General features: G+C 39.3%; 1 protein-coding gene across 1 annotated transcript; it reads left to right on the plus strand.

Annotated features, from left to right (window-relative positions):
• Positions 1–4,030: 4,030 nt before the first annotated feature.
• c4b (complement C4B (Chido/Rodgers blood group)) lies at positions 4,031–26,050 on the plus strand. The gene is made up of 37 exons (XM_084557875.1): positions 4,031–4,666; positions 4,952–5,141; positions 5,219–5,415; positions 5,845–5,927; positions 6,016–6,103; positions 6,541–6,649; positions 6,773–6,914; positions 7,266–7,417; positions 7,623–7,868; positions 7,956–8,144; positions 8,552–8,695; positions 8,794–8,992; positions 10,587–10,790; positions 10,902–11,022; positions 11,230–11,300; positions 11,393–11,532; positions 11,629–11,844; positions 11,954–12,005; positions 12,091–12,180; positions 12,266–12,469; positions 13,964–14,042; positions 18,015–18,207; positions 18,308–18,403; positions 18,896–19,058; positions 19,262–19,455; positions 19,595–19,753; positions 19,851–19,910; positions 22,239–22,329; positions 22,412–22,577; positions 22,857–22,941; positions 23,559–23,633; positions 23,706–23,808; positions 23,918–24,007; positions 24,897–25,001; positions 25,154–25,237; positions 25,347–25,479; positions 25,569–26,050. The coding sequence occupies exons 1-37, from the start codon at positions 4,602–4,604 to the stop codon at positions 25,708–25,710; spliced, it is 4,920 nt and encodes a 1,639-aa protein (XP_084414001.1). The 5' UTR covers positions 4,031–4,601; the 3' UTR covers positions 25,711–26,050.
• The last annotated feature ends 1,175 nt before the right edge of the window (positions 26,051–27,225 follow it).

Here is a 27,225-nt window from a genome sequence, read left to right on the forward strand (position 1 = left end):
AGGGAGGGAGGTCTGGTCATACCCGAAGATGAATGGGAAAACATTTGTAAATTACAATGGAAAACCGCAACTTCACACAGCTGGAGGGAGTTTGGATGGAAAAACATTATGAGATTCTTTATAACACCTGCTCAGAAGAGACATCAAGGTATCATCGAGGTAGTGGAACACATAGTTGGAGGATGTGTGGTTCAGATATAGCCAGTCATTATCATTTATTTTGGGATTGTCCGAAACTTTTGTCCTACTGGCATGACATTCATGATTGTCTGGAATACATATTTCAAATTACTTTACAATTTGATGTCAGTTCAATATATTTTGGAACTATGGCATGGCATACGCAGTCAACAGCGGACAAATATCTTATGAAGATATTATTGATTGGAGCAAAGAAAGCCGTAACAAGAAAGTGGCTACAACCCAATGCACCGTCACTGGAGGACTGGCAAGGAACTGTGCACGAAATCTACATCAAGGAGGGATTGACATTCGCTTTAAAACTACAATCGGAGAAATTTAAAAGATGCTGGGCAAACTGGATAGGTGATAAGATCACTTTGACCTGAACTGAAGTACCTTGATTATATGGCTTGAAGTACCAGATTATTATCTATTGGGACAAATGAAAATTGGTGTCAGTAGATCTTTGTGGAAAAATGAGGAAGCGTGGCATCCATTGTTCAAATGTTCTTATTTTACAAATAAAGGGAGAGTAATAGATGGGAGAATATATGATGGTGCTGTGAGGTTGCCTGGTCCCAGTAGACCACTTCGTAGAACTACTATTGTATTGAATTTGAACTGTTTCTGTTGCTACACTGCCAAAATAAAGGACTGTATTATCGTATTGTATTGTATCGTATCGTATTGTATCGTATTGTATCGTATTGTATCGTATCGCATCGTTGTAAACCGAGGTAAATGCTTCCACTACAAACTGATAATAAAATTATGTGAGTCTGCCTCCAAAGTGAAATCTCTTGATATATATCTAGAATTTTAACATTACTCAGTTTAAAACGCTCATAATCAAAAATAAATTCAATCTATGCACCAGCGACTCCTTATAACCATCCAATACCAGTACGCACAGCCTGTAATTCACCGCTGCATTTTGATAACTGCTTTTGCATCCATAATGAGGCTCTTGTCACTTGTCAATTACTACGGGCCATTACACGAGTGTGCGGTGGCTTAGTTGCGCCCTGAATGGGCATTGGTCAGCGAGCCTCGCTTCAGTTCAATGTTAATGTCCCAGTGGGTTAAGTCAGTCAGTCAGCCTCTGGACTTCTCCCTCCCCTTCTTTTCTCACCCTCATCTCCTCTTGTGTGCTGTCCAGCTGGCTCTGACCTCCGACCCTTTCACCCTCACTCCTGACCCCTGGCGACATTCCCACGCCACACCCTTTTGTGTACTTCTTTCCATGCTCACCCAGTGGTCACTCCCTCTGAATATTTAGAGATTATGGTGAGACATAATTCATCTTCACTGGGATCAGTGTAATGCAACCTAATTTGGCTTAATCCCAATTCAAGTGTGAGATGCTGCTGAAGTCCAAGTGAAACTTATATATTAATTAAGAGTGTGAGAATATTATCTGGCAAACAAATGTATAGATTTATGAGCAGAATGCATAGCTTTTCACAAGTCATTCCTAAAATACCATATAGATTATGTTTAAGAAAATCAAAACGTTAAATGCAGCTCAAAAGTAAATCTGAGCAACACAATCTAGCATTTCACTCAAATTAATCTACAGCAATGGTTAGCAGATACACGTTTGGGTACTAATTCAGGGTAATCTTTTCAGAGGTAGAAATTTAAAAAATAAGGGCCAACATTTTTAACTTCACATCTCTTTACCTGTCATGCACTGACACACATGCACACACATACACAAACACAGACTCTCTCCCTTTCTTCTCTACACCCCTCCACAGATCCCTCCCTTCTTTTCCTTCTGTCACTTTCACAGTTAATTGTAGAAAAGGAGATTTTATCCATTGAAGCCCAGTCTCTTAGGTAACCCCACTGCTGCATGAAATGAGATGGATAGTGGGTAAGAAACGGAGAGGGGGACATGGACAGGCAAACTGAACAAGCAGCAGTTGAGGATGGATGCAGAGGAGAGAAGAGAGTGGACTTAACCATATTTGAAAAAAGAAAAGTCAGAAAAAAAGGAATAAGAGTTAAATCCTTTAAACTCAGGACACATGATTAATAAGTGCTTCTACGGGACTATTATCAGCGTATAATTGCTGGTGCATTATGTAAGTATTTACTATTTTCACACTCGTTAATGCACATTGACTAACCAATAGTATACTATTGGATTTCATTTTTATTCTTTAGATAGCAAGCAAGCTAACAACTGATTTAAACAAATCTTTCCATATATTTTACACAGATAGGCCTATTTCAGCAGTTTAATTAACACAGATGTATTTTACCAAGTCACTCATCCTTTGCAGGTTTTAATCCCACGCCTAGAGGATGCTACTGCTGCTCATACCAAGTTTTACAGGGAGTCTGGTGTTGATTGTCCAAACGCAATTCTTGTATTGCTTCTCCATATCCAGGAGTTGTGGATGGACATCATGCCCCCAACTCTCGTTTGCATCCTTTTTCTTCTTACTGCAGTAAAACTGAGATATACACAAGGATTGACTCAGTCTTATGTAGCACTGTGTTAATCCATGTAGTGCATATGGAAATTGGAATTTGCAGAGCCCGTACTCTGGATTTAACACTATTTGTTGAAGTAATTTAATAACAACATACGAAATGAACACCAGGGATGAACTGTATGAGTTTTGAATTTACTTTTTTAAAAACGTTTCTCAGTTCAAGCTTATTTATTCAAACTGATTCATATACACTGAGTGTTGGCTGGAAGGTGTTTCATGTTCGCTAGGGCTGCAGCAGTGGCCTGACATTTCTCAATTCTCTGTACACTGTGATCGTTTTTGTAAACAGTTTCATCTATTTTAGGTGGATATAAAATGAAAAGCAACAAATGGACCTCTTAAAAACAAGGACACGTGGACTGTTATCTGGATTGTTGTTTTAACTAAATGTGAAAACGTTCATCCCTTATCACTCTCTGGGGAGAACAAAATTGTTCGGGGATGAGGAGATGATTTGGTGCAGGCAGGGCCTTGTGGCTTATGTTTGGCAAAGTAATAGGGAGATGACAGAAGGCTTTTTCGTCCATGTGCCAAACCTGTCTTGGATAATATAACCATTCTTATTATGTGTATAAATTAGGCTTACAGAATACAAGGTTACATAAGTCAAGCTTCAGTTATTTCACGTGACAGTTATATGAAGCTTCTGGAAAATATTAAGTTCCACTTCTGTTATGAAGGTATTATAATATGAGGATATTTATAACAGATTAAAAGGGCAATGATTTAAAAGCAAAAACAGGAACTGAAGAAGGGAAAGTGAATCACATTTCCAACCCAGCAACATACTCAACAGATCAGTGCCTCAGCCTGGAGCTGGGATAACCATTGGAGGTTTCCATACATCGCTGTATGAATGTTTGTATGTATCGTGGGTAAAATATTGCATTCCAACAGTCTGTTGGACTTTTAGTTGTAAACATAGGATATATGCACTTGCAGTCTATAAGTATATTTCCAGTGTTTTAGTTTTTATAAACATATACTTACCATTTTTCATCATAATGTGACCTACTAAACTTTGGAGACAGATCTGTATTTACCCCTCTGTTCATTTTTGTATTGAGCTGTTTTTCTGGAAAAATAAAGTTTTTGACGTGGTCTCTGAGTCTATGCCATTACTACTGCTCCACTTTGTCAGGTCAGAACATAATTTGGCGTTATTTTGGCACACAGTCAAGTTCATTCTCTTATAAATACGAATGATGTCATGAGTAAACAGCACAAGACTTTGTTTTTTTATTTTTTAAAACATTAAATTGTATTAAAATTTACAAAAGAGAAGAAATCGTTGCAATAAGGCCATTAGCAGATGCACATGATCCGTAATTATTTCCTAAACATTTGTTTTGTACTGCCTCCAACACAAATGCAAACAGAAAGCAGATGATTTCTTGTAAATCACATGACTGTGAGGAAATCTGGCTCACTTACTGGGTCCAATGACAGGATGGTTACACATTGTGAAACGGAAACAAATACTTTTAATGCTGCAGGCCAAGAAGTGATATTTAATGCACAACAAAATCAAACATGTTGTTGTCAGAAGTGCACATGTCAATTCATCGTTATCAGATCTGAATTATAAATCTTCTGTTTTGAATGAATCTGTTAAGATGAAGTGTTTTTATCAGTGTAGAAATTCACACACTTTGGAAGTAACAAACACGCACATCAGTATACATACTATATCTCTCCATTTGACAATGTTCTTAGACCATGTACTGCAGTTCAGAAGCACGAGAGATTGTTCTTAGGAATGATGCATAGTTCTAAGTTTCTGTGAAAAACAAAACAGAGGGAGGGCACCACAAGATCCAACGATTGAGAAATACAGGGGTGGATGACTTACAAAACCCCAGCTAACCAGCAGCTGCGTGTCAGTTCGGGGTGAGAAACCAGAGATGCACGATGAAGGGCCACATTGTTTCGATACTGCTCCTGATCTCAGCTGTGGAGTGTTCAGGGGACCGCAGGTAAATGGAGGAATAGCTGAAAAATGTACATCAGGTGTATTTAATACTACAATGTCTGCTTATTTGTGATAATACAAAGATGATAAGGTAGACTTTGGTAGCATATCAAATTCGATCATTTTGTTTATATTGTCTTTGTATTATGTGAAATGTCCTTTTGTCATTTTATTTTAGATGAAATTAAATATATAGTTATGCAGGTAGTTTTCCACAGGCACAAATTTCAGTGAATGTTAAATATATCAGTGAAGGATGCAGCCACTTAACCTTTACTTTTGTGTTCAGATTCTTCATCTCAGCCCCGAGGATTTTTCATGTGGGAGTAAAGGAGAAAGTCTTTGTCCAGATGGGGAAGGATTATCTTAATCAAGCTGTTATTTTCCACCTGGAGCATGAGACTACCAATGTTCTTATGTCCGGGAAGAAACAAACTCTGTGTACCAAGGAAGGGGAAACCAAGACAGTAGAGCTCATGGTATGAAAGGTTCTCCACACATACAGAAAGCAAAAAAATCAGAAGGGGCAGCAAATTTCCAATTTGCTTCTTTACAGGTAACACAGGAGGATTGGTTAAGATTACTGTCTGCAGAAAAGATTAACATTCCCTACCTCAATCTAGTGGCTGAGATTCCTTTCTTTGGTGTCAGAAAGGAAACAAGGGTTCTGGTGTCACAACACAGGGGCTATATCTTCATTCAGACTGATCAGCCAGTCTACAACCCATCACAGAAAGGTAAAAGCAAAGCCAAGTCTGTATAAATATGAACCAGTTCTACACTATATGTGGGCGTATTAACAGTGAATATTTTAAAAGCCATTTTATGTTAATTATCTCTCGTTTAGTAAATTACAGGGTATTCACTCTGGACCACACAATGAGGCCTCATGAAGAACAGTTCCACCTATCAGTGTTTGTGAGTTTCTTTTGGAATAAAGAAGACTTTGTAAAATGTGCACAAATTATTTTTGTGGTTTAATGCCGTTTGACCCATGCTTTTAATGTGACAGAACGCAGATGGAAACAGAATAATGGAAACCACAAGGACTGCCAAGGGAGGAATATTCAAATACACATTCCCCATACCAAGTATCTCCAAGTATGTTAAAACCGATCTGAAATGAACTGTGATTAACATAGCATCAAAATCAATGCCAATGCATATCTTTTGTTCCTAAAGAATGGGTACATGGAAGATAAAGGCACACTATGAAGGTGATGAAGCAAATGCTGCAATCCGAGAGTTCAAAGTTCAAAAATTTGGTATGTTTCATTTAAGCATTTTTCTTTCTTTCTTTCTTAGAAACGTAGAGTTTTATTTTCTCTTATGTGAGTTTACTGTACACCCTAGTTTTACCAAGTTTTGAGGTGAACATCGGAATGGAGCAGAGATATATTTTGCTGGATGCAGAACACCTTAACTTCACCATCTCAGCAATGTAAGTGACAGAGTTTTGTTCTAGCAGTAGATATAAAAGAAATGGTCAAGTATTTGCTGTCCAACACTTGCTGTAGCAATACCACCAGTAACCATTAGATGACAGCCATTCATTGGTTAAGCAACTTTGGGTGTATAGACAACCTTAAATGGGAAGTCCATAAATGAACAGGGTGACCTCCCTGGGATACAGCCAGTAGTTGCCAGTCAATGGTCTTCTCACTTTCCAGTTGGTGATTCTTTTCATTCATTCTTTTCTTTTCATATGCCTGGATGGTGAGTTTGGAAAACTGCGTTTCAGATTGTTTCTCCTAATGGCAAACTCTGTGGCTGTGGTTAGCAATACAATAATGTTTTAAATGTTTTAAATGCTAGGCTTGAATACTAACAGTATCATTTAATTTTCTGACTATCTAACAGTCCTGTTGTATTCCCTAGGTATACATATGGAGAGAAAGTTACAGGGGCTTACCACTGTCAGTTTGGAGTTGCAGAGAAGGGTACACAGAAGCCTGTTTTTATCAAGGGACTGGAGCTGACTGGTCCGGTGAGAAAGCAAATAATTTATCCAGAACTTGCAATGCAGATGTTTTAAACATCTGGTACCATATTCCATCTCTCTCCATTGTTTCATTACTTGAAAACCAACAATACACACAATTTCTTGCAGATCCAGGATGGAATGGCAAGCGTTTCAACTCAGTTAGAATCCATAAATTCAAAACTCCAAGAAAAGCTGAACCTAACCCTCTCTGACATGCGGGGAAACGGAGCACAACTCTACCTGGGAGTATTTGTGACTAACATAAAAAGTAAAGGACACACTATCACTCCGTATACTATTAAGTCAGTAACCTTCCATGAGTGTCAAAAACCCATATTTATGATTCATTTTTACCAGAAATACAGTTTCTTATTTTCTCTGAAAATGTGTTATGAACTTATTATGGAGTATTTTATTAGATGTGTTTAGTTTTGTATAAAGCAGCATGTGTTGCGCCCCAGCAATGTCACCCATATTGCTAAACTTCACTGGACCCTTTGTCATACGTTATAGAGTAGAACACTGGAATAGCATTGATATCATATCAAAATGAATCACCACAGTCCTGGAATCATATTTCATTTTAGCTGATAATCCTGTATGCATTTTTTTGACATAGGTGGTGAGGTGCAAGAAGCAGAAGTTTACCTCCCTGTCATCTCCCACGAGTACACCATGGATCTCTCTCGAACCCGCTCTCATTTTGTCCCTGGGTATCCACTAGATGTGGTGGTATGCATGAAACTAACAAATGGGTTAGCGGCCATTACGTGACAGTGAGGGTCTTTTGTAAAAGATTTAGTTTGTTGCTTTTGTAGGTGTTAATGCGTCGTGCGGATGGTTCCCCAGCAGCTGGTGTGCAGGTTGATGTACAAGCATCTTTACTGGAGCCTTGGAAAGGCACCACTGATGAAGATGGGGCAGTTTATCCTACCTTCAATATTCAAACTAAATCTGCAATTACAGTTACTGTTAGTATCCCCTAACTTATTTAAAGGTATCATCCAATTCATTTTTGTCCACTTTTAACTGTTTCCACCTCTGGTTTCAACAGGTGTCTGCAAATGGCCAGGAAAAGAGTAAAATAATTGAACCTGCTTCATCTCCAACCAACAGCTTCCTTTACATGACTTTTACCAACAAGGTGTACTCTGTGAATGATGTATTTACCATAACTTACAACACCATCAATGGCCCAACCACCGGGTATATATATTACATGGTGAGTAATATCTGACTGAATACAGTGTTCTGAGATAGGGTGCAACATTTTATCACAGTAAAACATGTTTAAATGTGTATGTTGCAGGTCCTGAGCCGTGGGATCATAATAAGAAACGGTTCTTTCAAACTTGGTACATTAGTTCAACATAAGCTGCAGATAACCCCTGATATGGTTCCATCGTTCCGTCTGATTGGCTACTATCACCACGGTGGTGACATCATAGCTGACTCAGTGTGGGTAGATGTCAGGGATGAATGTGAGATAAAGGTCGAGGTGAGTAAACAGAACAGATAAGTGTCCAGCCTGAGCTGAGTGAGACCATAAAACAAACACAACTTTACCTCTGTTGACTGTGGACATTTGAAGTTATAAGTAGGATGTCTGCTGTTTGTATTTGCTGTCTTTTAAATATGGCAGGGAGGAGTGGTTCGGGGTTGGCAAAATAATGTAAATTGAATTTATCTTCTAGGTATCTCATCCGCATTTACAAACATTGAAGCAGGGATGTTATTAAGCTGCATTTCCATTATCACTTCATATTCAGTTTATTTTGGTTCTACTGCAACTTTCAAGCCCTGAACACAACTTATGTGTTCGCATGAATATATCTATATTTGTTTTGTTTATATTAACCATGACTTTGGACAAAAAAATCTCTTAATATCTTAACCACAATTTAGGTAAAACCAAAAGGACCGTTTCAGCCTGGAAAACAGTCTCAGCTTGAATTCAACCTACATGGTCAGAAAGCCAAAGTAGCTTTGCTGGCTGTGGATAAGGCCTTCTACGCTCTCAATGCTGATAATAAACTCAAAGCCAAACAGGTCCTCACACTCCTTTCACACTTACACTCTCCTTTTTTAAAATGTATTATAAATAATAGAGAAATATTAATTCTAAAGGTTTTTGTTCTACTTGTCAGGTGTTTTCAACTATGAAGTCATATGACCTTGGTTGTACATATGGTGGTGGATCTGATTCAAAATCAGTGCTTCTAGATGCTGGCTTGTCTTTTGCATCTCAAGCAAAGACAGAATCAAAACTGGGTATGACAGAAACAACTTTTCATCAATTCCGTTCCTTTAGTTTCCAAACTTGTCCTTGCACAGTTTCAACATACAGCTATACATTGTTAATATTTTTGAATGATTTAAAATTACCTCTGAAAATGAAAGGATGATTTAGAACATTTATTTTGCATTTGGTGTCCACTGAACCTGTATAGGCAGTTAACCAAATCTGCATTTGCCAAAGTCAGTCCTCTGCGTTTTCTCTTATAAAACTGGAAGCTATCTGTAACTGTGGACATTTCCACCCTCTGACCTGAGGGGGCACTAATGAGAAGCAGAGAGAGAAGCACATCACCAGATATCAAGGAACAACAGGCAAAATCGACATAGGCAAGGGAGACAACATGATATTGACTCTATGTGTAATCAGAAGAATTTTTAGACTTTTTGGCTTTGCAAGAGACACATTTGTACAACCTACCTCAATTGTAGACTGGCACAAGGCAGACTGAATGAGAAACTGAAACTGTTCATTGGCCCAATATTTGTTCACTGGATATAGGAGAACAGAGATTCAAATGTACATGAAATTATCATTTAGTTCACTGTTTTGGAAACATTACCAGGCAATGATATATAAACTGAAATTAGAAGTACTAGTGCAGTGCCCGTCGGAAGTATGTATTCCTATAGTGGGAGCCTACAGGTGCTGTGTATGAGGATTAGTGGAAATATTAGAGCGGAGAAAACCTATTTTACCGATATATTTTACATTTCTTATCCAAACAACGTCAAACTTAGCAATGCACATCTTCGTGCCCGTAGCGAGACACCTGCCCAGTTTCAAATCAATCGGGCCAACGGTTCGCGAGATATGCGTGCCACAGACACACACACACACACACACGCTTCTTGATTTATAGATAGATGGCAGACTACATGCTAGTTTTCCTGCTGGAGAAGATATTGAGCCTATTAGGGTTACCAGGGCAAAATATCATTTCTCCTTGAGTTTGGTTTCTTCTAAAGCCGATTTGTTAACAGTGCTCAAGATTTGTGCGCATGCTCCGCCTCTTCCTCTCCGTTTTTGGTGAATTTCTGAAAGTGGCTGTTTTTGATGCCATGGCAACCGGAGTAGTGGAAATATTAGAGCGGAGAAAACCTATTTTACCGATATATTTTACATTTCTTATCCAAACAACGTCAAACTTAGCAGTGCACATCTTCGTGCCCGTAGCGAGACACCTGGCCAGTTTCAAATCAATCGGGCCAACGGTTCGCGAGATATGCGTGCCACAGACAGACAGACGGACAGACACACAGACGCTTCTTGATTTATAGATAGATGCTTCATTATCATCCATATCTTTTTCTAAAACATTTAAAAGAGAAACACAAAGTTTTCCTTGTGAATAGTTGAAGTCATTTTATTGTATTTCCTTTATTTCTTTATTCATTACCATTTCCCTGTTTTAAATCTAAACTGGCTGTGCCATTCAATTGTCACATGCTGATTTTTTTTTACCCGTTACACTACTTTTACAGAATTTGGCTGTAATCCTGCACGACAAAGACGCTCAGTGGATCTTCAACAGAAATTAATGACCTTAAGTAAGAACATTCTGCCTTTGAAGCTTTGGTCTGAGCTATTTCTTGTGAGAATATGCTATAAAAATGTGTCTTTTCCTTTGAATGTCACTTTCAGAATCTAACTTCATTGATCCGGAGCTGCAATCCTGTTGTGCTAATGGGTTTTCTCTCATTCCCATGAGACGAACATGTGAGGAGAGAAAGAAGAGGGTCCTGCTGGTGAAAAAAAATAATGCTTGCGCCGAAGCTTTTCTAAAATGCTGCCTTGAAGCAGAGCGTCTGAGAAATAGACAGAGGCTAACGGAAGGACTTGGCAGGAGTGAGATAAAAGTGGACATTATATGCCCATATCATGCTGAATATAGTTTAATAACTGTGGCTTGATTGTTGCTGTTTAAATACAAACCTTTAATTTGTTTGCTCATTTTAGCTGCAGCCCTTGATGAAATTGAAGAGTTCCTCTTGGACATTACTCAACAGACATTTAGACGACATTTCCCCCCAAGCTTTGCATTCACAGAATTTGATGTGAAAGCAAGAGGCGAGAAAATGTAAGATGAAATGCAGTGTTAAGACCACTCTGTCATTTTATTTGTTTATTTTCAGTGAAATACAGTCTCTAGTCTCAGTCATAAAAATCTTTCTAGCCACATAGATGTATTCATATAATTAATATTTGTTACTATTTGTTGCTTCTAATGTGTTTCAGGTTTTTTTTCTTACAAGCAATTAATTATTGTCATTGAATACCTTCTCAGATATAATTTGGCCCTACCTGATTCTATCACCACATGGGAGGTTCAGATCGTCACTTTATCTGAAGCCAGTGGTAAGAGATGCCCATGTCACAAAAGCATCTCTCTCAGAACTGACTAAAGTGCTGCTTATTAATAACTGTAACTCACTCCGTGTTTCCTTCAGGTTTCTGTGTAGTTAAGCCAATTGAGGTCCGGGCCTTTAAGGAGTCATTTGTGTCTCTGAGACTTCCTTACTCAGTGAGAAAATATGAGCAACTGACTATTTCTCCTGTTATCTACAACTATGGTGAACAGTCACGAGAGGTAGATGTCACATTGGCATTAAGAGTCACTGAAAACACTGACTACTGTACCTATTGTGCAAAAACCTGAGTGTTATTTTTTTTTATATGGACACAGATCGCAGTGCATATGGAACAAACTGCAGGACTTTGTTCCCCTGGTTCTGCCACCTCTACATCTTTTGTTAATATTACCGTTGAGCCACACTCTTCTCAGTTTGTCTCATTCTCTGCTGTCCCCATGGTATCCGGCTCAATACCAATCAAAATACGTGTCTTTGATTTGGAGAATATTTGGGGAATAGATGCGATTGAAAAAAGTTTAAATGTGCAGGTGAGTGGCAAAGACATTATTTTATGCAAAATTTCATAAAAGACAGTGCCGATTCAAAATGGCATGAGGCACGCAGTAATTTATTTATTTATTTTGTCATCTCATGTAGACAGAAGGATTAGAACAGAGGGAAGAACAAACCCAAGTGATTAAGTTAGACGGTGAGTGCTTTTTGTATTTGTCAGTGATACTTGCTTGACAACTGGAACTGTTTGTATCTCTCAATACGTGTCTTTCTCATTATAGGGAGGAGCACAAAGACTACGACTATTGATGGGACTTTACCAGACAACACAGTCCCCGAGTCCAATTCCAATATATTTGTTTCAGTGGAAGGTAGGTCATGTTAGACACAGACCTACTATTCACAGTCTTTTGGAAACAACGGGTGTCTTACCCTTTCAATGTTCTTACTTGACAGGAGATGGATTTAGGAATACATATGTAAGGCACCTTCTTTCTAAGAAGGTTGCTGAGCTGATTGTGCTACCAACAGGATGTTTAGAACAGACAATGGGAAAACTGGCTCCTACAGTTTTAACCCTCCGCTACCTTGACTTGAGCAACCAATGGGTTGAACTGCCTGCTGGTACCAGAGGTGATGCTCTTGGTAAAATTGAGGAAGGTAGGATCATCACAAAGTTAACATGTTTATTTGATGACTATGTCTATAAATCTTATTTTCCATCCATCCATCCAGCCATCCACTCATCCATCCTTCCATCCATCCATCCATTCATCCATCAGTTTCATCTGTTTATCTGAGGTTGGGTCATGGTGGCAACTGATTAAGCAAGGAATTTCTGATGTTTCTCCCCTTAACAAAGCATTTAGATGCTCTTTGTGTAACCCAAAGTGATCCCAGGCAACTCGAGATATATAATCACTCCAGCGAATTCAGGTCTGTGTCGGGCTCTCCTTCCTAGGAAATGCCCAGAAAACCTTAGCTGGCCAGCCGCCCTACAGAGGAACATAATTTCTGCCACTTATATCTGTGATGCCATTCTTTTGGTCACAAACCAAAGTTCAGCACCATAGGTCAGAGTTGGAACATAGATGGACTAGTAAATCAAAAGCGTTGATACAGCACCTGCATTACTGCTGCTTCCACACCAAACCTCCTGTCTATCTCTTGCTCCATTCTTCCATCACTAGTGAGACACCCCATTTGACAACTCAAAAGCTAAAGGTGATGATCAAATGAAGATGATAAATAAGTGTCCAAACACTCACCGCTTGCAACTGAGTGAATTACTGATTGTCCATTTTATTATATAGACTCTGTTGTGGATGTGAGAGAAGAAAAAAAAAAATACACTTTTAAATATGCCAAAAACTGAAAATACAGCTTCAGAACAGTGCTTTCCTCAAATGTGTGTGAGCCTCACTATATGTGTTCAGGGGGACAAAAGGGTTATTTTGGAAACAGCCACCATGTGGTGGGTTGGTGAGTGGACCAAATGTGATTTCTTTATACTGTATAATGTCATTATGTTGGATACTCATATTCAAAATGACCAAAGTTTCAAATGCAGAGGTAGACTTACTAATTATTACTGTGAGCAAAAAGCTCAGGCTTCACATTACTCACATTACTTTTTTCAATATCATGCTGCACCTACGTCAAATTGTGACAGATTGCTTTTTTGTAGTCCTCTGCTCCAGGCACAGTACATATAGCCACAAAGTGTGGTCTTCTTTGTAAATGTACTGTGCATACAGTTCATGCTATGTTATAGAATAGGCAGGGAAAGAGTGCAATGTTTAGGCAGTGACATCCTGAGTCAATATTGGCCATTTTAAGACTTAACGTAAAGACTGGATGAAGGGTCTGTATAAAATAAGGATTTTGAAAGCTATCATGCAAAGCAACCCTAGTGGTGTTTCCTTTAAAAATAGTTTGTAGACAAGATGAAAGAAGATACAACAATGGTCCTGCTTGCACAGAATAATGTTTTATAGTTAAACTGGTTAATGTTCATCTGGCACTTTAAGCTTGTTTTTCCTATTCCTGTTTCACATTAGTACTGTTGGATATACTGGATGCTGCATTCCGCACATGTAACTAACAAGACTACAGATATTTTTGTTTTAAACAACTGTTGTTGTTTTTTTTCAGGTTATATGCATATTGTAAGCTACAAGAACAAAGCCACTGGATCTTATGGAACATTTCCTTCAGCGCCATACAGTAACTGGTAAGTATTTATTTCATATTACCTTGTTTATTTTTGATGTACAGCGATTTCTTCTACTGTCTCTTCTGATCAGAGGTGGACAGAGTACACACCTTCACTACTTGAGTAAAAGTACAGATACCGTATTTTCCGCACTATAAGGCGCACTTAAAAGCCTTTAATTCTCTCAAAAAACGACAGTGCGCCTTATAATCCGGAGCGCCTTATATATGGATTCATTCTGGTTGTGCTTACTGACCTCGAAGCGATTTTGTGTCGTACACGGCGCTCACGGCGCTCAAAGCCGCACCGCTTGTAGCTAACGGCTACCGTAGTCAGGAGAACCAAAGTCCCGCCCCTCGACTTCCGGGTCATGGGACCTATCTTTCGAAAAAATATGAACGGCAGTCTATGGAGAGATCATAATTATTTTTTGGGTTTGAATTGTGGCATGAATTTCACATATGATGTGTGTGAATTTAAAAGATAATTTTTCACGTCAAGAGATAAATTATTTGACGTAAATAAGCTGAACAACATTAGGTTTTGTATGAGATCGCTTAGTGAACTACATCTCTCGTCTTGAACAATGTACGTAACTAGAGAACTATGGCTGTGTCGAGAGCTGTAGTTACACGAAGGGAGTTTTGGTCGGTTCTGTACACGCCAGCATGCGGGTAAGCGGTAAGCGACTTGGACTTGTAGTTCGTTTAATTACGTATTTTCCATAGCGTTTCTCTTAATGCGCCTTATAGTCCGGTGCGCCTTTTTATATGAAAAAAGATCGAAAATAGACCATTCATTGACAGAGCGCCTTATAATCCAGTGTGCCCTATCAGGGACGTGCACAGGGGGGTTGCTCAGGTTGCTCGGGCAACTGCCCATATGTCCTTCTCGACTCACGTTGCCCTTCTGAGGGGGAAAAAAATAAAAATTGTACAATGGATGCAGAATTTCACGTAGGCCTAGATAAAAAAATAAATAATCGCAAAGCCTCATTCACTTCCATTCGGACACCGAAAGTGAAAGTCAGTAGGGGCAAACTCTGTTTACGTGGCTGCAGCGCTGCACGCGACCGGCAGCGGCCCTAGTAGGAGCACGTCGAGGTTGTCGCATAGACAGTAAAAGATAGGGTTGTCGGGTGAGACGACTCAACGTTGTCGGAGAAGGTGAGTTTGTGATGTATAACAAACGAACGATCATCATCATCAAGTTTTATTAAATGAATTAAAATCTTCATAAATCCAGGCTGAGTTTGCCACGTTTAGCAGACAGATAGCTTGCAGACAAGCAGCCCGTTATCACACAGCCTAGGCTATTTTTTAGGCCTTAGGCAAACTAAACTACATGTCTGCTGATAGTTAGTTTCTCACATTTCGTTTTAGCAAGAAGAATGAATGATGGAAGTAATGCATCACATTAATTATTTTATTCAAAATGGTTAAATCCTATCACTATTTTTGGTATTGTAAGTTTTCATGTTTAGTATGTAAATTTGGAGAAACCTACAGTATCAGTGACTTGATAGGATATTGATAGGGATATTGATGTAGGGATTTTCATGACTCAAGTCATGTTTTTCTGTGTTATTATTAGTAGTAGTTAAGGTGATTGAGTGCTGTATTTCAGTGTTTTAACTCTTTGTGTATATATATTTTAATAAAGACCCTGTTATTCTCAGTCCTTCATATAGCCCGTGAGTTTGTTTTTTTTTTGGGGGGGGGGGTGCCCTTTTTTCAGGTCAGAGCAACTGCCCCTCAAAATTCCTGTGCACGTCCCTGTGCCCTATAGTGCGGAAAATACGGTACTCCTTGTCAAATATTACTCCAATACAAGTAAAAGTAGCTTAGTCACAATATTACTTAAGTAAAGTACTACTTAAGTATTTGCTTAAAGCATTTAAAAAGTATCTCAGGAAATACAGGAAAGGAAAGTAGCTTTATTGTCATTATAGAATCCACTCTACAATCCACAGCCTCACTCTCTCTCTTGCAGACAGCTCTCTCTCTCTCTCTCTCTCTCTCTCTCTCTCTCTCTCACTACAAGCTCACACAATTACGTTTAAAATGTTCATCAGCAATTTAACAAACATTAAGCTAGCTAACGTCAGTAGCTACTTTACATCCCGCGACGTGCTTTTTCAGGTTGGAAGACGAGTTCTTGTAGGCCGTGATATAATTTGTTCGCGGTAAGCACAACAAACATTTAAACTGAAACTAATCAGTTTTGGGGTTTGAGATAAGGCCACGGGTGCTCGGTGGGAGTTTCTCCAGGTGTTTCTCCAGTTTCTTCCTGCATTGTATGGATTGTATGGCATGACGTAGTACAGGTATGGCAATACGACCGAGGGTGTATTCACACCTGCCTTGTTTAGTTCGATTAAAACGAACTCAAGTTCGTTTCCTTGCTTGGTTCGGACCTTTTTGACTGGTGTGAATACAATCACTCGAACTCTGGTGCGGACCAAACAAGCGGACCGAGACCCAGCTGAGGAGGTGGTCTCGGAGCGGTTCCTACCGAACCCTGGTGCGGTTCCTTTATGGTGTGAAAGCAGCCCGACCTCGATCCGACCCAAGTTGCAAAAATCTACCTTTTTGGATTTGACGAGCTCCCGTAGTTTTCGCGCATCTATCAAGAAGCGTCTGTGTGTCTGTCTGTCTGTGGCACGCATATGTCGCGAACCGTTGGCCCGATTGATTTGAAACTGGGCAGGTGTCTTGCTACGGGCACGAAGATGTGCACTGCTAAGTTTGACGTTGTTTGGATAAGAAATGTAAAATATATCGGTAAAATAGATTTTCTCCGCTCTAATATTTCCAGTTGCCTGATGACAGTTCTAAATTATTGCGCTGGCTCAAACGCTAGATGGTAACCATAGCAACGGAGACTCAACGTTATTTTACAGTTTACAGACAAAACATGAGTGATTTGATCATCTATCTATAAATCAAGAATTTCTTTTAACTTATTTGGTGAGTTTGTGTCTGTCTGTCTGTCTGTGGCACGCTGATTTGAAACTGGGCAGGTGTCTTTGTGGGGAGGAGAAATGGGTCACGACAATGGTCACAACTGAAAAATCTTCTTCAGCTCCCACTATAGGAATACATACTTCCGACGGGCACTGCACTAGTTATGGGAAATGTAGGATAGCCCAGTGACACACACAACAGAGAGAGACACGTGAAGCAAACAAACGCAGGTAGGTTAGGTAGAGATGAGCCGTGGCTTAACCGAGCTCTGAGGAGACACGCTGCCTCCTAGATATCTGGGCAGATGTCCAGATATCTCAAATGCTGGAGAAAACACATAAAAATGCAGAAGTATATAAGATTTTTAGTAAACAAATGAGAGAGAGGGGATTCCAGCGCTCAGTTTATAAACCATATTGCTAGCATAATAACAAGTAGACCTACAGTACGCAAAGTCTCCATTGTAGCCTATTTACGTGGGACATTTGGCTTCCTTCTTTACCCCGCCTATACGTTTACCAGCCAATGGCTGAACGACCTTAGCACATGTGTTTTTGTTTATAAATTCTGGTCCGGTTGCAATTAATCACAGTGTGAAAGCGAACCGCACTAAAAAAAAGAAAAAAGAAAAAAAAAATTGGTCCGGACCAAAGCAAGTGAACTAACGAACCTTCCTGGTGTGAATACGCCCTAAGACAAACCATAGGTGAATCAGCAGAAACAGTTTATTTTGTCAGCTGATGTAAGCTCAAAAGTAGCGAGTAAGGAGAGCATCAACAGAAATGTAATGGAGTAAAAAGTACAATATTTGTCCTTCAAATGTAGTGGAGTGAAAGTAAAAGTATCCCCCAAAAATAATACTCAAGATACTCAAAAACTGTACTTAAGTACAGTACTCAAGTAAATTTACTTTGTTACTGTCCACCACTGCTTCTGATAAATCACCTGTCTTTATTTCCTGTGTGTCAAATTTACATACTTTTTCATCCACTTACTCACTTTTCTTTCTTTCCCTTGTCTTCAGGATTACTGCCCTTGTAGTCAAAGTGCTATCGCTGGTGGCACAGCGACAGACAGCGGCTTTTGGACAGCAGGGCCGGAAAGCTAAAATTGTACCAGAAGAAGAGATCAGGCATCCAGTCAGTTACTTGCTCTCAGTACAGAAAACGGATGGGTCGTTCAGTGACCCACATCCTGTGTTACACAGAGGAATCATGGTAATCTTTTTCAAAACAAAATATAATGTGGATGTTAAATTCTGTAAAAAAAATTCTTACCAATTATTTTAATATAATACTATTTTTATGTTTAATGCAGGAACGCAAAGACCAAGGTGCTGCCATGACCGCTTTCATAACTCTTGCACTGAACCGGTCCCTACAGTTCCTGCAACCTGAAATGCGAAGTCAAGTGGTGAGCTAGTATAAGAAATCTACTGTCTTTAGTTGTGACAAAATAGTGTCAGTCCAATGTCTGAGCGCAAACAATAATTTCTCAACAAATAGTTAACAAGTTGTCACATACTTTTGTACAGACATTCTTATTCATTGCAATTCACATTCAAAGAATCATATTGCCTACACGATGTTTAGTACAGACAATATTAGCCCTCCGCTACACTATTCATCACTTGTGGTCCTCTGATGTTTCGTCTACTGCCATCACCAAGTCAAAAATTACATTTATTCAAAGATTTGGTTTATGACCAACTTCATGCAAACTATATGACATTCTCCCTAATCTCCGCTGTACTTGGTGTTTCATGCTATAGCAGAAAATGCTTTCTTGTTGAAATAAGGTTAACATCAACATGTTGTAAGCTTGGTAGCATCAGCCATGCATAATCTGCAAGGAAAATGTATGTGCAAAAAATTAACTAACTGCCTTTATAATACTTTGTAACAGGAAGCAAGCATATCAAGATCAACAACGTATCTCCAGTCACATCTGGAGCAACTTAAGCATCATTACGCTGTAGCCATTACAGCCTATTGTCTTTCAGCTTGCATGCCAAAGGGAACAGAGCATACAAGAACATGGACAAAACTTAAGGAAATGGCTACTACAGGTATAACCAATCTAAGCTTAAAAGTGTGAGAGATATGGGTTGAATCCTCAATTGCAATATAAGTAATTTTATTTTGCCTTTTATGATTTGGATTATATTTATATAATCTCTCAGTCTATAATATCATATAGTCCAATCCTAACTGCCACCATAGTCATTGTAGTCCAAATTATGGTTGCTAATTGTCTTATTTTAATTACTAGAGGAGAATGGTTGTTATTTGTGGACAACTAATGACAGTCCAGAGAATCACAAGAGGGCAGATGGCATCACAGTAGAGACGACAGCATATGCCCTCCTAACTGCAGTGGAACTTGGACATACACATTGGGCAGACAAAACAGCCTGCTGGTTAACCACCCAAGAAAACTATTTTAGAGGCTACAAATCATCACAGGTGATTACAATGCAAGACTGAGAATTGCTTGAACCCAAGGAATCCCTGACTTAGACTTTGTTCCTAATCTGTATGTGGTTTGACACCATACTAGATAATAAATAAAGTACATGTTATAATTGTTTCTTACCATGACCAGGATACCATCATGGCACTGGAAGCCCTCTCGGAGTATGAGCTAAAGAGGGCTGACACTCCCGAAACAAACGTAATAGCAGAGTTTTCAGTCCCGGGAAGGAGCGATGTTGTCACGCTTACACTGGCAAATAAAAACGAGACGGTGGAAGCAAACCTGCAGGTACCATTCATAGCAGCACACTTAAATACACTCATGTCAATATTGAATTCATGACTAGAAGGACTTTTTTTCTTTTCTCTTGTGTCCGTTGTCCCAGAAACTTGCAGGGAACCAAATTAGTGTGGAGCTGAGCGGAAATGGTGACACCAAGTTTAAAGTAAGTTCAGTTAATTTCTGTGGCCCTGTTCAGACCTGGTATCAACATCCGTCCTAAGTGGCCAACCTTCAGGTACGCTTTTAAGATCAGGTCACTCAGACCACACAACGCATACATAAAACCACTATTTTGAATGACCACATGCAAAGGCAAAAGCACATAAGTGATGTTTAGTTATTATTAAGAACTAAATCTAAACAGGAATTACCAAAATGATGTTGCTGTTGTCTCAAGTGCAGGCTCGAGACACTATGGGACTAGGGATTGAACGACTTCTGATTTTTTAAAGTCGACTATTCGATGACGTCACACATAAAAACACAGTAGAAAGCCTTGCGACAATGACATCTGTATTCTTGACCTGAAGTAGAGTTTCATACAAAAGAAGCTACGGGGGCTTTTCTGCAAGGTAACGCGAGCACGAGTGGCCGTGGCCCACATCAACATCATAAACACCGTCAGCCTGACACTTCCATGCGGCTCTCACTCGTCAAAAACAACAACAACAACAAAACACGTTCTACAACCACAGCAACTCAACACAACATTCAACGCATGTGCTTATCAATACTTTGTGCTGCGTTCTATACATCGGCACCGTCAAGGATATGTAGCCGTGATAAAAAAAAAAGAATAAAAAAAAAGCGGTATATCTCCGAATCTTTTTCCGTCTACTGCAACTAAAGGTGTAATAACTTTAGACAATGAAATTTACCAGCAAGCTGTTTCTGTGAGTTTAATTGACTGCTGTTGAGAGGATTGGACGTTTCTCTGCTAGCATTTTTGGTTTTGATTTTTGGACTGGAGTGTGTATTGCAGTAGTAGCTACTTAATTGTATTTTAGGACTGACTTACATATTGTGCATGTCACGGTAGAATAGTCCTTCATCTTAAGTGAAGTATCCGTACTTGATGAACTGCTGCTAGTTTGCTGCAACGTACGTCCGAGTTGTTGTCACGTGATCAGCGACTAGTCGATTTCCTGCTTAAAGCGACATGGCACAGCAGTAAAGTCGACTAGTCAACTGGAGATGCATTTTAATGCACAGAGTGAACGTAGGGGAGAACGGGGTAAAGTGAGACATTTTTTACATTTGCTCCCCACTTTACCCCAGCTTCAGGGTAAACTGAGACAGACCAGAGAAATCAAGGGGGTAAAGTGAGACACAAGACCACTTTTTAAAAAACAATCATATTTTCACTGCCCTTCATCCTGAATACATTCTGATAATTTCCATTGATAGGAAACATCCTGAATTAATGGAAAATGTGTACATTTTACTGATATATCATTTTAGCTCGCTTAGAGGGGAGCAAATGTAAAAAATGTCTCACTTTACCCCGTTCTCCCCTACTTCACAAGTCATCAAATGTCACTTCTCTCATCCTCAGAGCACTATTCATCAGACACATTATTAAGAGGGACAGGGACATCACTCTCCTCAGAGCTGCTAACTACGATTATGCTTTCTTTTGGGGTTTTCCATCTTCTTTGCTATTTTGCTTTTTCCCTGCAAGTTTCTTTTGTCTTTCTTTATAAGCCTTTTCAATTGCCTGCTTCTCAGGAGTATCAGTTAGGATGGCTGTCTTCACACGCTTTCGTTTGGTTTGTGTCCTGGGGGGACATTTGGGAAGTGGTAGGATTTCACGAGGAGAAACATATTCAGGTTTGCTGGGAACTTGTGGCACATCTGAGTCAGCTGGCAAGGCACATCCATGTGGACCATGCGCAGTGGATGGATTAGCATGAGCAAGTGCAGCAACAAATGCTGTAGGGTAAAGTGAGAGAGTGTCTCACTTTACCCTACAGCATTTGTCTCACTTTACCCCAACACCACCATTTTAGAAAAATCAACCTCTCTTAGCAATTCAGGCTAATCTTGAGCTAGCATCATCACATGGTTTTATATGTTGATAGTTCATCAACATGTATGATATACACTTTTCTACCTAAATCAATTTGCTCTGGCACAGCAGTTGATTAAGTCGACAGCAAGAAAATTTACTTTTACATGCAAAAAAAATATTTTAGTGAAAAAAACATGCTTACCACAACACTATGAGGTGCTCTCCTTCATGGCCAAGGGAAAATGGGAGGGGCTTCAAAATATAATGTCACATGACCACAAATGTTTCGCGTTGCCTAGATACAGGGGGTGTCTCACATTACCCGATGTCTCACATTGCCCCGTTCTCCCCTAATATCTGTGATCAGATCATTGCTGATAAGCAATACCAGGTCTGAACAGGGCCAGTGTTGTGTCTGTTCTGAACAGGATTAACTGTTTATTATTTATTATATTTTATTTTAATTCCTTTCCATGGTAGACTGTAAAGGCTTACTATATACTGGAGCCCAAGGATGACTGTGCAGAATTGTCTATCAGTGTCACCGTCGAGGGGAAAGTGCAGTACACTGGTGAGTCTTCATAACTGATAACAAACCATAAAACACAGATGAAGGCTACACAGTTACTTTTATCTTTAATCTATGTTTCTAGCTCAGGTCTTAGAAAATTATGAATACTATGACTACGACACGGACGACGAGAAACAGGCACGTGTGCCACGATCTGCAATTGAGTGGTTTGATGCTCGCACCCGAAACAGGAGAGATCTTGACAACAACCCAAATACAGAAGATGTTACATACACAATCTGTGTCAGGTTAGTTGAGCGAGATTCAAGCATTTGGTAGTCTGTGAAGGTTCTCAGTCATCCAGGTCATGGTATATCCAAAAAAGCATTCCTACTGTAGAATTGAAGAAGCTACTCGGATGAGTGGTGAAACGTCTTCTCAAAGTCCAGTTGCCTATGTTAAACGCATTTTTGGATACAAGCATTCACTAGAAAATAAGTGAGAGCAAGTTCACAGCTCCTGATTATTATCTTTTTCATCTTGTACTTTTTCATTGCTTTTTATTGTTTTCCTTTGTGTTGCCACAGCCTGAAAAGCAATCTTACAGGAATGGCCATTGCTGACATCACATTACTTAGTGGATTTGATGCCAGAACTGACGACTTGGACGTGGTCAGTAGTTCTCTCTATCTCTCCTTCATTGCTGTAATTGTCTGCTGAAAGTGGGAGGAGCTTAATTATGCACCTGGTTATTCTGCTTTTTCACATGAGATCAGGGCATTTACTTACTATAAAAGATTAACAACTGTGTAGACAATATCTGGTTATTGGATAGATGTTAGTCTAGTTAGAGACTAAAGGAAACCAGTGATCCAGGACATAATCCCATTTATAACAACACAGTGTTTCTAAATTAAATAAATAAGATATGAATCAATAATAATCCATGCAAGCTGTTTGTTTGTTTTTATTCCAATATACATTAGCTATTGTATTTAGCCTATAGGCATGAGAGTGATATCTGTCTTCTCATTTGACCTGAGCAACTATAAACATAGATCCAAACTGTTAAATGATAACAGAAAAAGCTGATTTCATTTAAAATTGCAGGCACTTCTTGATTTGCTGAAAATGAGGACTATGATATGAACCTATACAAAAAAAGACAAAAAACAACAAAAAATAACATCATCGACTTCTCCCACTCTGCAGTATGTTTCCATTACAGTAAAACCCTGTTGACAAAGTATTAATCGGAGGAATTAACTTAAATTCTTGTTTTCCTTCAGCTGAAAAACGTCCCTGAACAGTACATTTCCCATTACGAGGTCTCCCGCGGAAGAGTGCTGATCTACTTCAATGAGGTGAACATTGCATAAAGTTATAGACAAAACTTATACATGTTCAACACTAAAATTATTTTTCTGTTTCTGTAGCTCTTTGAACAAGATGAATGTATCAGTTTTGATGCAACACAAAGCGTGCCAATTGGCCTCCTACAGCCTGCTCCAGCCCTGTTCTATGATTATTATGAACCAAGTAAGCTTTCCTTTTTTGTATTTTCAGCATTTTTTTATTTATTCATTTATTTTTTTTGGAGATCTTTCATTTCATAGCAGTGTATGAATTATTTGTGCTCTCTTTTCAGGCAGAAAGTGTACTGTGTTCTACTCTGCCCCACGAAGAAGCAAGATGGTCTCCAAGCTGTGCTCAGAGGATGTGTGCCAGTGTGCAGAAAGTAGGCTATGTCCACATCAAGCCATCTAAAATTAAAACAGTTTGTTTTTCGAGGCAGTTTGCACGGACCTCTGCCCACGTTGAAACTCCCTTGACACCAAGCTCCAAAAATGAACATCACGGCCAAAATCTGATAAGAAGTAGGACAGACAGCTCTGTTGGCCAGAGCGTTTAATTCATGGCCAGGATACGTTTTATAACACAATCGACCTATGTGAATACCGAATGAGGGCAGTGCTGAATGACTGGTGACATTCAAAAATTGTTCAATTCCTGAAAATGATGAATAACAGAATCTGACTTCTGTACTTTGCTTCAACAGCCCCTTACTGTGACACACATACACAGTTAATCTGACAGCTCAGGTCACTTTATGTTCAGTCTTCTCCTGCTCACCTAGACTGTTTTGTAAAGCAGCCAAACTAACAATATGATTCTACTGAGCACTTATTTCAGTTTCTGCTGTGAGATAACTGAATAACTAAAAAAAAAAAATAAACGATTGAGTCCTGTAAACACTGCATGTTTACCAGCAGTCAATCCCAAGATGCTGTTCAAAATGTTCAGAATCATGCCAAGCTGCAACCAGTCCGCTGCATATTCAGCTATATTAGACATTTAAAAGAAACAATCACAAAATTACAAACCAAAAGTTTAGTGTTCTTACCTGACACCGTGTTAGATAACCTCAGACCCTCACTGGTCTGACTTGTGCTGTCATTTTGGAAAGCCTTCGTATTTCATACTGACAGCTGAAATGAAGTGAAAAATGGGTTGTTGTTTTTTTCCAGATTTTATTGGCTTGTTGTGGGGCCATAGTCACAAGCACTTGAAATGTTGTACTCTTCAGATTTTTGTAAATTAGTAAAATAATTTTCTTTTTCCTTTAGGACCCTGCCATAAACTACAACAAACATTCAAATTGCAAAAAAATCGAAGGATCACAAAGGAAGACCGTATGCTACACGCTTGTTTCTCCCCTGTAGTAGATTACGGTTAGTACAGTACACAAGACATTATGTACAAATAACATTATGGTAACTTCTCAAATCCTGTCTTTCATATACCAATATCATGTCTCAATTGTGCAACTGGAACGTTCAAATGACTATGTGTTCATCAAAGGTTGATTTTTGTTGTATTTCAGCATACATTGTTGAAGTCATCAGTGTTTCTGTGAAGAGTAACTTTGAGCTGTACAAAACGAATGTAACTGAGGTACTCAGATCCCGTAAGTAGACTAACCTCAAGCCTTATCAGATCACTCTGAACATGAAATGGTTGATGTGCCATTATGTTTGCACGTGAAAGACCATGATCATCTACCATCTGTCCGCTAGATGGAGATTTGCATGTGAAAGACAATTCTGTTCGAGTGTTTGCCAAGAGGCTTCAGTGCAAAGGGCGGTTAGAGGTGGGAACACTGTATCTCATCATGGGCAAAGACGGCGCCACGACCGATTCAGATAAACAGTAAGCATAATCAACAATAACAATGACGGTATATTTTTACACTGACTGACTGATTTTCCTTCTGTTCACTTCCTACTCCTTTTTTGTAGGATGCAGTATCTGTTGGAGTCAAACACCTGGGTTGAGAAAAAGCCCACTGAACAGGATTGTAGAAAAAGTGCCCATACAAAGCCTTGTAAAGGGTTTAATGACTTTACAGACGAGTACAAGGTGGATGGCTGCAGACAGTGAACAGATCTGTTTGGTTCAACTTTTGTTTTCAGTCTCATTTTCAATTTAATACAGCGCTTTCTCATTAGATCCACTGTCTGCATGCAGTTGCTGTTTGTGATATGTTACATTTATATTACAGCATACTGTATATATGCTGGACATGTACTAATATAATCAAAGCAATGAGAGCAAAACATAGGAACATCTATAAGACACTACCATAAGACACTGCTAGGCTAACGACAAACGGGTGACTGCTTCAGTTTGCCTCCACCACTCATTTCAAATGTTGCAACTTAAATGTAACCGCTCTTTATCTTTATGTTCATTATGGTGTTTCCACTAAAATAAACACTTCTTAATGTTGTCTGCCAAATGCATTTCTATAAGTATTATTGGTTGGTTCTATAGTTCCATGCACATTGAGTTCAGATCAGCTGAAATGAAACTCAGCACAGCCACAGAAAAGAACCTGCCCAACACTTTGCTCTTTAATATGGGGGAAAATAAAATGAAAGTGAGATCTCAAAACAATAAGAAACCAACTGTGCATTCCCTGATGCATGGTTTACAGCAATGTGAGAAATGGTGAGAAAGGTTCTCCTCATTGAGTCTTCATTTAGGTCAAGTTTCATTTTGAGAAAAGTTCTCCCAGTGATTTAGGACCTTTTCATTCATCACATTGGCGGAAATGCTTCCATATTTTCATGTCTCGTTCCAAACAGTGTGATTCAGTTGTGTCTAATTTAGCTTTCCTGTCAAATATATATTTATTTTTTTAAAGTTTTTTTCTTCTTCTTCTTTTACGGGCAGCAAAGGACCTAAGAGGGGTCTCTGTACTCAACACAGCTCCCGTCAAAGTTCCCCCACCCTCCCTGCTGAACATCTACAGGCCTAGAAAAAGTGGGGAGGGGTTTTGAGTACCTGGTCGAATTTGGATCAATCATCCCCTCATAAGGATAAAAGTTCTCTATTAGAGAGTGTTAATATGTCTCCTCTCAAATGTGGTCAAATTAGAAACATGCAGCAGAAGGTACTCGGAGCAATTATATAATACAAAAACGTGTGCAGAGAGAGCTGACGGGGGGGCATGTGTGAAGAGGCCGGGAACAAGCAAAGGCTTATGTGCTTATATTATTCTAATCTCTGAGGCCAGGTCCAATGTAAGCAACACGGGGGCGCTGACCATCACTTCAATCACAGCTGAATCAATGCCCGCACTGTCTCAGCCTCGCCATTAGACATTTCATTAAATTTGAATCAATAAGGGGTAAGTAAATATGCAGACTTCAGCGTCACGTATTTTCATCTCAGGATTACTTTGGTGTGCTGTTGGGAGACATTTGAAAAGTTGATCTGTTTGCTGTAGCCTCCTCAAAGTAATCAATGGCTTGTCGTGACTAAGCGGGGTAGACCTGTGGCCTCCGATCAGAGTCGTAATAAATCAAGAGCAGTCCCAGCGGCAGAAGTGGTTAAAGGTTTGTCACATTTCATTTAGTGGTTCTAATCACATTTGGCTGGTTCTCAGATTTA

Source organism: Chelon labrosus (genome assembly GCF_963514085.1).
Source record: "Chelon labrosus genome assembly, chromosome: 12".
Taxonomy (NCBI): Eukaryota; Metazoa; Chordata; class Actinopteri; order Mugiliformes; family Mugilidae; genus Chelon; species Chelon labrosus.

Excerpts from the sequence above, each read along its gene's own strand:
- c4b (XM_084557875.1), top strand. The coding sequence starts at position 4,602 with ATGAAGGGCCACATTGTTTCGATACTGCTCCTGATCTCAGCTGTGGAG. Across the intron at positions 19,754-19,850 it reads CGGTGGAAGCAAACCTGCAG|AAACTTGCAGGGAACCAAAT; the intron begins GTACCATTCATA and ends CCGTTGTCCCAG. Across the intron at positions 19,911-22,238 it reads ATGGTGACACCAAGTTTAAA|ACTGTAAAGGCTTACTATAT; the intron begins GTAAGTTCAGTT and ends TTTCCATGGTAG.